This window comes from Neovison vison, chromosome 2, assembly GCF_020171115.1.
Source record: "Neovison vison isolate M4711 chromosome 2, ASM_NN_V1, whole genome shotgun sequence".
NCBI lineage: Eukaryota > Metazoa > Chordata > Mammalia > Carnivora > Mustelidae > Neogale > Neogale vison.
In genome coordinates, this window is record NC_058092.1 from 75,394,856 (window position 1) to 75,406,871 (window position 12,016).

At 34.1% G+C, this 12,016-nt stretch overlaps 1 protein-coding gene across 1 annotated transcript in view; it reads left to right on the plus strand.

Moving 5' to 3' along the window:
• Window positions 1-12,016, plus strand: part of PKN2 (protein kinase N2) — a 133,326-nt gene that overhangs the window by 110,403 nt on the left and 10,907 nt on the right. The window contains exons 16-18 of the mRNA XM_044238639.1: window positions 4,685-4,861; window positions 9,126-9,188; window positions 10,361-10,437. Coding sequence (XP_044094574.1) covers window positions 4,685-4,861; window positions 9,126-9,188; window positions 10,361-10,437 — 317 coding nt within the window. The remainder of the gene's footprint in view (window positions 1-4,684; window positions 4,862-9,125; window positions 9,189-10,360; window positions 10,438-12,016) is intronic.

Genomic DNA, 12,016 nt, shown 5'->3' on the forward strand with positions numbered 1-12,016 from the left:
AAACAGAAAATCTGGGTTGAGAAATAAAACCCACTGTTAGAAGGAATTTGAGGAACACAGCAGAAAGGAACAATTAGAACAAAGCAAGGAAAGAATAGAAAATCAAAAAATGGATGAACATATTTTGAAAAGTAATACATATTTGTAACTTGCAATTCCAGATAGTAAACAACTCAAACTAATAAGTAAGCAGATTGTTTTATATTCACTTTCTAGTTCATCCTTTTAATAGATTCATAGAATTCAATGTTATTGCATGTTACTGTTGGTTTTTTTTTTTAATAGATGTTTCCAAATTACTTAATGACCGTTTTCCAAGTTTTCTTTCTCTAGTCTGGATTTTATCATTTTACTTAGAAAACTGCCTTTTTTTTTCTTTTTAAATAGATCATAGAAAATTCCAAGTCAGTCTCCTTTAAAATGAAAATTATGGAGTGACTCTAAAGTAATGTGATTGATTCATTTACAAAGATTGCATTCTCCACCTGCCATTAATAGATAATTCTGTCCCATCTATGCCCATTCCTGAGTAAGAATTTTTATGTCCCTGTAGTGCCTCCTCATTCTTTTCTTACCAGTTCATATTTCAAGACAGCAGAATATTACTGGAATTATATTGGTTGGAAGTATATTTTTGTAGTCATAGAACAAAAGCACAGCTAATCAGATATTACAAATATATACTGGGGCACCTGGATGGCTCAGTCAGTTAAGTATGTGAGTTTGGCTCTGGTCATGATCTCAGGGTCCTGGGATTGAGTCTCCTGAGTCAGGCTCCATACTTATCAGGGAGTCTGCTTCTCCCTATCTCCTTGCCTCTCCTCTCACTCATGTTCTCTCTTTCTCAAATAAGTAAATAAAATTTTCACAAATCAATCAACCAACAAATAATGTTTTATAAATAAGTATACATTTATTTATATTTAAAATCTATAAATGCATATAAAATATACATGAATATGATTCAATCCTAAGACCGTAGTCTTTTTTTTTTTTTAAGATTTTATTTATTTATTTGACAGAGAGAAATCACAAGTAGGCAGAGAGAGAGGAGGAAGCAGGATCCCTGCTGAGCAGAGGGCCCGATGCGGGACTCGATCCCAGGACCCCGAGATCATGACCTGAGCCGAAGGCAGTGGCTTAACCCACTGAGCCACCCAGGCACCCCCCCAAGACCGTAGTCTTATTAACAATGTTATTTTCCACTGACCAAAGTAACTATTTATACAAGCTCCTAAGTTTCTAGAATGTCTAGTAATGTACTGAACTCTGAAGAAAGTGTACAAAAATGTTAGGATGGAATTAGTTACTTAGGGAAATAAAACATAAGTACATTAGTTATGTAAATAAAATGGACCAGGTATGTTTGAATTTAAACACTACAGACAGTAGCAGCTCAAAGAAAGGGGAGCATCATTGTGTGCAGATGGATTTAGGTAAAGCCTTGTAAGAGAGATTGGATTTGTGCTATTTTTGGCAGATGGAAGATGCTTGGAGATATGGAAAGAAATGAGGGAAATGTTCTGGACAGAATGAATAAAATTTGAAGTTTTTAATAAGGTTGGATTGTCCCATGAATTTTTAAGGGGAATATACAATTTTGGTAAGGTTGGGAAAATTTAGATGCTAACAGTGTAGCTTTTTGTTGTGCTGTAAAATACCTGAAATTATTGTGACAATTTTGGTCTACAAAGAACCTGCCTCCTTTACCTAAGAGTCTGAGACATCTATCAAGTCCTCCTAAGTATTCCTAGTCCTCATCAGAGCATTCCTGTGAATGACGTTAAAGCCATTTTAAGAGGCATTCTGATGAGTGAGTCTCAATCTTTTACATCATACACAAGTCTAACCTAATACCCATCCATGAGAATTAGTGATTCACCCATTAGTAAATTAGCAATTTACCCATAAATTAAAACCATATAGATAATGAAGAGACAGTGTTGTTACCTGCTTGAGCCCAAACATCTTATTTTGTTTTTATTTTGTCTGAATATTTTACCTATAGTACCCAAAATTTAGATAGATTTCATGAATCTATTGTTTTAGAAGCCATCTTATCAGTCTTACCCAACCGGACATTATTTTCTGATATATTTAAGTGGTGATAAAAATCAGAGCTATTAACTTTCTTAAAGTTTTCTTTGGAATTTATTTCTAATAATCACTTAATTTGTAATAACACTTAGAAACCTTACCAAATATATGTAGACATAACACTAGTTTTTAAACAATTACAGTGGGACTTTGTGTTTTTTAGTATGTGTAAAATTATAAACAGATTGTGTGAAATCAGAGGCAGGGTAAGAGTTTGTCTAGAATGTGACCTTATTAAGTGGAGTCTAAACACTATTCCATAATAGCTGCATTTACTCTCAGTATTTAAAAGTGAGCAGATGTTTTAGTTCATAATCCAGAAGGCAACTATATTAACATAACATTAAAAATTTTGTGTTCGGGGCACCTGGGTGGCTCAGTGTGTTAAACCTCTGTCTTCAGCTCAGGTCATGATCTCAGGGTTCTGGGATCGAGTCCCACATCGGGCTCTCTGCTCAGCAGGGAGCCTACTTCCTCCTCTCTCTCTCTCTCTCTCTTCTTGCCTCTCTGCCTACTTGTGATCTCTCTCCGTCAAATAAATAAAATCTTAAAAAAAAAAAATTTATGTTCCTTTACACAACAGGTATTTTTTTTATTTTTTAAATTTAAATGCAGTTAATTAACATGTAATGTATTCTTGGTTTCAGAGGTAGAGGTCAGTGATTCATCTGTCTTAAATAATACCCAGTATTATAAAGTGTCCTCCTTAATGTATATCACCCAGTTAATCCATCCCTCCACCTCCCTCGCCTCCATCAACCTTCAGTTTGTTTCCTATGATGGAGAGTCTCTTATGGTTTGTCTCCTACCCTCTCTATAAGGGTCTTTTGTCTTGCTCTCAAATGTTTTCAAAATTCTACTCAAAATTTTTTTGAATCATAGCAGTATAGCCCAGATATCGAAATAAATATTTTATCTTTAAAGTTACCTTTAAAAAAAAAAAAAAAAAAAGCTCCTTCTTAAAACAACCAAAGGAAAGAAGAATGTATCTACCTCCCTCTAACATTAGCTTTTTTTGGCACTTTGAAATTAGCAGTAACAAAAATCTAAGCAATTTTTTAATTTTAAAAACAAAGACATTGTTAATGCTTTTAAACAATGTCAACAAAGTGCCTATTTTATATTAAAGACATAATCTAATTGTTCGTAAAATGTATATAAATATCTTTATTTTCATCAGGTGCTTAAAATATGTTAATTCAACTTGCAGTTGAATAATATTTGATGGGCGCCTGGGTAGCTCAGTTGGTTAAGCATCTGACTCTTGGTTTCTGCTCAGGTCATGGTCTGAGGGTCATGAGATCAAGCCCCATGTTGGTCTCTGCACTCAGCTCAAAGTCTGTTTGGGATTCTCTCACTCTCCCTTCCCCTCTGCTCCTCCTGCACACTCACTCGCTCACTTTCTCTCTCTCAAATAAAGTCTTTTAAAAAAATAAATAATATTTGACCTGGTTTTCTTCCACATTGAGTTTTAAAGTCAAATTGATTACTAAATATTTTCAAGGAAAGGAGGAATGGTATTTTTTGCTATTTCGGCAAAATTAATGTTCCAGAGTTCATAAGGATGATCACTGTTCTTTGTAGCAGCTTGTAAGAGTGACAAGCTGCACAAAGGCAAAACCTGTGATTGCTATAGATTTTTATAAATTAGATCATTCTCAAAGAACTTCTTCCTTGAAGCATGTTAATAGAATTCTCTGTGGAGTCTCTTTATTTTCCAGTCAGGCTTCTAAATTTAAAATTTTATGCAGCATATCTTTACCTTTCAACTTCATATTTTATATGGAAAAATATTTGAATACTATAGCTTATGAATTATAAATACTGTCCTTGGTATTACCTTCATCACAAATTTTATATTTTTTTAATTATTCTTGGGGTGCCTGGGTGGCTCAGTCAGTTGAGCATCCCACTCTTGGTTTCAGCTCAGGTCATGATCTCAGGGTCCTAGGATTGAACCCCGCAGGCTCCCTGCTCCGCAGGGAGTCTGCATCTCCCCCTCTCCCTCTTCTCTCCTGCCATGCACACATGTTCTCTTTCTCTCCCTCTTTATAAAATAAACCTTTAAAAAGTGGTTTTAACTATTCTTTAGGTTGCTAAATTCTCATCATTTCTGATACAATGTGAACTCTGACCTTTATGTCATGCTGATCATATATTTTAGTTTTCATTGATATATTTCAATTAAAGATATATATATATTGGGCGCCTGGGTGGCTCAGTGGGTTAGAGCCTCTGCCTTCGGCTCAGGTCATGATCCCAGGGTCCTGGGATCAGGGCCCACATCGGGCTCCCTGCTCAGCAGGGAGCCTGCTTCCTCCTCTCTCTGCCTGCCTCTCTGCCTACTTGTGATCTCTCTCTATCAAAAAAAAAAAAAAATCTTTAAAGATATATATATATCAAGCAGACCAAATTTTTAAAGCAAAACTAAGACACATTTTATGGTTTTAAAGTTATAATAGGTAATAACTTTGGTTATTTTAGAGTTCAGTAATTTTTTAAAGAATGTTAGTTGGAAAATGTCTAGTTGGAAAACTAGAACTTTTGTTGAAAAAAACTATTGATTTTTAAATGTTTTCTCTTACAGCCTGATGTGTGAAAAAAGAATTTTTGAAACTGTGAATAGTGTAAGACATCCCTTTTTGGTGAACCTTTTTGCATGTTTCCAAACCAAAGAGCATGTTTGCTTTGTAATGGAATATGCTGCCGGTGGGGACCTAATGATGCACATTCATACTGATGTCTTTTCTGAACCAAGAGCTGTGTGAGTATGCTTTAGACATTTCTCTAAGTTTTTTTCATGACAGATTTCTTGCTAGGAAGGAAAAAAGCTCTTTGATTTTTTTTTTTTCTTTCCAAATGGAAAACTTCTGCAAAGAATATGAGAACTCATCTTACTTACCTTTTTGCTATATATAAATGTATTTTCCTCCGTTGTCCATGTTGAAAATTTTATAGATTACCCTAAATCATACTTGATAATTTAGATACACAGTTTAGGTTCATATTAGTAAAATTTCTCCCTTTTTTTCTGTTATTTTTTTTTTTTAAAGAAACCATGACTTTAAATACTAACTGTGCTCAAAGTATATTGTTAAGTGAAAAAGGAAAGTATAGGGGAGTCTCTATCGTGTATTTGTATGAAATATTTATATTTGCATTTTAAAGAGGAGTAAGTTAAAAAGGTATAAATTATTTGTTTGCATGTGCTTATAATATCTCTGAAAGGACGTAAAAGAAACTTGTACGCATATTGCCTCCAGTGAAACGTGTAGAAAGCAAACTTCTCACTTTCTTTTTGTGGTTTTTGAATTCAGATTTTGCTTTTTCAGATGCATTAAGAAAATAGGAAACTTGAGATTAAATATACATATATATATATATATATATATTTTCCCCCTACTGTTATCCCAGTTTTATAGCTCTTCAAGTAATGAAGCTAGGGTTTGAACCTAGGAAAGTGTTCCAAATGACCACATTCTGTATGCTGATGTTTACCAGCTTTATATCTCCAGTCCTGACTGCTTGCCTAAACTTCCAACTCTAGTAACATTCAGCACCAACTTGACTTTTTCCCTTTGTATGACTAATAAGTATTTCTTTTTGCAAACTAAATTACTGATTTTTCCCATTTCCCTGCAACCTTACCCACCATTCCCAGGCCTGTTACTCTTCTAATCTTCCCCTACTTAATAAATGGCAGCACGAGTTGTTCAAGCCAAAACATAAGAAGTCATTTTTTTTAAGGTTTTAATTCCAGTTAAGGTAGTATCATATTAGCTTCAGGTGTACAATATAGTGATTCAGTAATTCCATGCATCACCTCATTACCTGGTACTCATCGCAGGTGCCTTCCTTAATCCCCATCACCTATTTAACCCATCCTTGCACCCACCTCCCCTCTGGTAACCCATCAATGTGTTCTCTATAATTAAGAGTCTGTTTCTTGATTTGAGGGATTTTTTTTTTGAGGGTATCATTCATGATCCTCTTTTTCCCTCACATGCAACATCCAGATTATTAGCAGGTCTGATAAGCCCACTTTGAAAACATCCCAAATCATAAAGATCATCAACCGGTAGTAAACCTTTATTATCTGTATTCTGACAACTGACATTTGTGTAACATTTTCACTTTCACTCCTTTATTTATTTGATTTTCATCATGACAATTAGAAAATAGGAGTCCTCTCATACCTTCAAGTTTCAGCTGAAGAAATAGAGTAGTTCTGGTGGTTAGTGAAGCTTTCAAAAAGGAGACAGATGCCAAAAAGTAGAAGGCTTTCCCTGAATATTTAAGGATTAAAAGCAGAGCATCTCGACTGTGCTTAGCCTGTGCTAACTGCACATGGGAGTTCATTTGTTTTTGTTTTGCTATGCTCTGCCCTCTTTTAAGGAAATTTAAAATCCAGTTCTGCCTTAAGGAACTTCTGTTTTTGCTGAGAATGCAAGGCATATACAAATGAAATTGTTGAGCCCAGTGAAATACAAAAATAAAATGCTGCATTGCAGTACCTCAAATCTGAAGTACCTCCCTCTGATAAGATCCCATTAGATTAGATCAGATCTTACTTCAAATGTTATTTCTTCAAAATCTTTTCCTGAGTACCCTATCTAAAATACCACTGTATCACAAATGCCCAAATCAGATCAGTCTTACTCTATTTTCTGTTTTATTATCTCCATAGCACTTTATTTCTACCTGAAACCATCTCTTTATTTTTTATGCTTTTACTGCCTCTCTCCCCTCACTAAAAGGGAGAATAGTATCTATTCTATTACTGAAACACCTAGAAGTATGGTTGGTGCATAGTAGGTGATTAGTGAATTGTTACTGACCAAGATGGTGGTATCAAAAATAATTTGTTTCCTAGCTTTGCACCATTAGACTAATTAGTTACTCTCTCTGAGAGCTTCATTTTCTGTTTCTGTAAAAGATTTAAAGGCTGATTTGAAGATCAAATATTAAATTAATATTTAATGTTAAAAGTAAAAAATATCCAATGTAGTACCTAACACATAGTTTAGTAAGCTTCAGTAAAATATGTATTTTAAACAATATATACTATTTGTTGAGTATCATTAGGGTAATTTGTTTATAAAAAAACGAAAGGAGAAATCAAGATTTTTTTTTTTAAGATTTTATTTATTTATTTGACAAAGAGAGATCACAAGTAGGCAGAGATGCAGGCAGAGAGAGAGAGGAGGAGGAAGAACCTGGGTCCCTGCTGAGCAGAGAGCCTGTTGAGGGGCTCAATCCCAGGACCCTGATATGACCTGAGCCGAAGGCAGAGGCTTTAACCTACTGAGCCACCCAGGCGCCCCAAATCAAGATATTTTTATAATTATTATGTTTTGTTACCAAAATAGGTTTCCTAAGAACTTATGTATAAAAATAACTACCTTAAGCAAGTTTAGAATCACATCTGTTTAATAGACTTCAGCTAAATTCTTTAAACTTTCAGCAAATAATTATATAAGATCTAATGTATAATTAAATATTTCTAAATATTTGCATTTTTTAATTCTTCCAAATTATGGCCCCATTTATTTTGTAAAAATAAGTAAATACAACATGTAGCTAATTTACCAACATGTGCATATAAGTTCGTTTTTGTTTTGTTTTTTTTGCCTCTAAGTGTATTCTGAAAGTTTGAAGAACATGCACCAAACTAACAAGAGTAGTTGTCACTATAGACGATAGTGGCATTGGGGTGAAATGGATGGATGGATGACTTAAATATTGTGCTTTGAATAATGAATAATGTTTTTCTGAAAATAAATTGGAAAAAAAAAATTGTGCTTTGAGACCCAGGGATAGTAGGCATACTTACAGAGAAAATGTTTATGTATCACTTGCATAATTAAGAGCTGATTCTCCTGCGTTTTTCCTTATAAGCTATTCTACACTGAAGATAGATCTGCTTTTTAAAATTGATTCGTTTGTTTCCTAACTTTTCATTCAGTAAGCCTGCTATGTGTCGGGCATTGTGCTTAACACTTAGGATAAACAGTGCAAGAGACAAACATGACCCTGTTCCTCAAGAGTTAAGGTTTCTGGCTGAGCTCAAGTTTTCCTAATCTCCAAACCCACTTTTCCAATTTCTTCACCTGCCCCAAGGCAATTCAAATTCAACATGTCTAAAGCTAACCTCATTTCCCCCACAAAACCTTGGCTACTTCTCTCTTTACCTATCATTCTTTACACAAAGAAGGAAAACTTGAGAATCTTAAGCTTTCCCCCTCCTGCATCCTCTATTGCTAGGGAGACACCAATTCTTGTCATACTAATTTTAAAGTTTCTCTTGAATCCATCTCCTACTCTCTGTTACCACTACATGGGAGGTTCTTAGTGTCTTCCGTCTGCTACCATACTGAAACAACCTTATGTCTTTGGTTTCCCTCTAGATACCTACCTACTTCTACTCCAGCTTTCATACTACTCTCCCTAAAAATCTTTCTCACAGAAATGTGATCATTCTGCTCTGATTTAAATGGTGTGATTTTCTATTGCTAAAAAAAAAGAAATTTCAGTATCTGTAATACGATATTCAGAGTCCTTCACAACTTGACCCCAGGCTATCTTTTCAGCTTGTCTCCCACTTCTTCCCCGTTCTTAGTTCAGCCACAAATACTTGTTAATAGTTGTCAGACTTACACCTTTTACATCTCTATTGCTTTCCCTCTTAGGGAATGAGTGCCCTGTATTTCCCCCATGAGAATTCTACTTTTCACACAGTCCTTCTGCCCTTAAGGTAAATTGTAATTTATCCAGATGAAATGTCTACTCTGGACTTTAGTGACACTACCCCCAGGCAAAGTTAATGGCTTCCATTATAGAGATTGTATTTTTCTTTTTAATTTTACACATTATTTAGCACATGTCTTACTGTGTCTGGTACACAGTAAGGACTAAATAAATATTTGTGAAATTAGTTAACTACAGAATTCTGCTTTGAAGCATAAAAGTCTAAACTGGGATTCAAGAGCATTAGAATTTATTAAACTTCTTTTGATTTATTTCTTCAGATTTTATGCTGCATGTGTAGTTCTTGGATTGCAGTATTTACATGAACACAAAATTGTTTATAGGTGAGTAAAGTTTTGATCCTTCTAATGGCTTACTTTTTGAAGTAAATTTGAATTAAAAATGATTAAGAAAGATATTTGTGTTAAACCAGCTTTTTAATTTTCTTATTCAAATGATAAGTGACCTCTAAAAATGTTAAGCTTCACTTCTAAAAGAAATAGTTAATGCAGTAATTATATGATGAAACTTTTGTTTTCTTCTGCCTGTTACCTAACTAAAATAGTCAAATTATATGTCGGCCTATGATAACAAAAATCACCAACAGTATTCATTCTGGTGAATATTTTATGTTCAGCTGATCTACTTCTGAAAACTTTGACAGACCAATACTTCCCAAAATTTGTCCATGATAAAATAAGTAGCTTGTGCCAGAGTATAAAACGTCACCCTGCTTAAGTGTTGGTGTCAGCTAAATACTGTACTTGGTGACAAAGCTGATTTATGTACTAGTATAAGCACCTTACCACGTTGCAGACCAGTAACAAATAGTTAATAGCCCAGCAGCCAAGCAGTGGACTACTTTCAATAGCATTGCTTCTAGATTAGACAAATTCAGGAAGGCCAGTAAGAACCAGGAGACTAAAAACATCAATTTATTCATACTTACAACAGTATTTCCAAGGTAAGGGTTTTCTCCTGGTCTGATTTTACTCAAAGGATAAAATATTTTTAACTAATTTTTAAATCAGTTAGTATGGATATATAGCTTTCTCTTTATTTTGCATTATTCTCTTAGAAGGTTAAACCTGCAGTCTTGATACTTTATTTATACGTGAGCTTGACAGTCTTTTCTTATGAGTGGTGTGTAGACAAACTTTAAACTTAGTCCAAGTCAGATTTATCACAAATAACAAAGTAATAGAACCGGAGTTAAAAATACTTGAACTCCTTCCATGTTTTAAAATACATATTTGAGTAGATAAAACATTCCATTTTAAAATATATTCTTCTCTATATAACAGGGCAAAAATTATTCAGAAACTATATTACGTAGAGAAATAAAGTTGCCAAAAGGAAGAGTGAACATTTGTTATATAATATTTAAATCTCAAATCATAACTTGAAAAACTCATTTTTAGTAAAGTACAGCTCCTATTGAAATGATTTTTGTTCTACATTATCTACTGATTTTATTGATTTTTTTCATTTTGCATTTTTTTTTAATCCTGAACAGAGATTTGAAATTGGATAACTTATTGCTAGATACAGAGGGCTTTGTGAAAATTGCTGATTTTGGTCTTTGCAAAGAAGGTAATTGGATATTTTAAAGTTCCTTTTCTAATAGATTACTATTCCTTTGTACTAGGTAGTTTTCAAATTTGTCTATGGAGAGTAAAATATATTTCTAACTTTAATTTATTCTTTATTAAGATGTTATGGACTGTTCATAGCATTATTACTATCACATTATTAAAATTCTGTTGATATGAATCATTAAACCTAAGGTCATAAAACCTAAGATCCTCTTTGTATAATTAATAATTCTGTCACTACTCTGAGAAAACATTGGTTAAGCACCAAATTTTTTATTCTGCTGGGACTGTACAGAGTACATTACATAGGCCTAATAACTTATCTCCAGCTTCTTAAAACTTACAATATTGTTAAATAAGAAAAAAATGCATATGTATCAGAATCCTTTCTATATATTCAAAAGTAAATAAATAAATGGGAAATGTGAATCCAAGGTGGCAAAAGTGTAAAGACTATAGATGTAGGCAACCAGACAGCCCTAGATTTGAATCCTGTCTTTGCCACTTATTTGCTGTGTTTTGGGATGAGTTTCTTCAAACCTCATAGAGTCTGTAATTTTTCTTCTTCAAGAGTATTTTGAGAATTGGAGATATGCGGCATGGTGCCTAACGTATAGTAAATAGGTATTCTCATCTTGACATTTAGTACATTGCATTGTAATGAACATTGTCTCTGCCCCCCTTCTACACTAGGTAGCTTCTTATTTCTTATTCAGCTTTGTTTCCATAGCACATGTATAATATAATGCTTGACACATCTTAAGTATTCTGTGAACATCCGATTAATATAAGTAGTTGGACGAGTAAATGAGTGAACTCCATCAGTTACCCCCCAACCTCTTAATCTGAATCTGATAATATTTTTTTTTCTCTTATTGGACTTCCCTGTATTGAACACTGTTGTTTTAAATGCTTTTGTTCCTCAGAATTTGTCCTTAGCTCATTGCTCTTCACTGCTAGTTTCTAACCGCAAGCAATATGCTATTGATTCCCAGATCTGTTATTCCTTTCCTAACATAAATATTAACTATCTACTTGACAGCTTTGCTTAAATAGTCAATAGATATCTCCAACACTATACAAACAAAAATAGCTTCTTTTCTTCAAATAGTCTAGTTTATAGTTGATTTTGCCACAATCTTCTCAGCCTCCCAACTTGAAAATGTGTTATTATCCTGGACTCTGTTCTCTTCACTTCTCCATATCAAGTTAATGTCCAAATTGTGCTGACATCTGCCTTCTTAATATGTCTTAAACTTTTCATTTCCCCTCTACTACTGCTAGCTGTCATCTAGTTTTGACAAAATTAATAGCCTCTTCACCTTTACTCTATCTAGATTTTTTTTTCTCCTTCAAATCCACCTGCCATATAGTTGCCAAAATGCTAAAAGTGCCCATTAAATTCAAATCTGACCATGACACACCCCTGCTAAAAACCCTTCATGGTACACAGTGCACTTTCTGGTCCCCACCCAGCTGTCTTGCTGCTCTCTGTCTAGTGTCCTCTGCTCCAGCCACAGTGAACTGTTGACAGTCTTTGTCTCTCACCAGTATCCTCCATCCTAGCTCTACTTGCT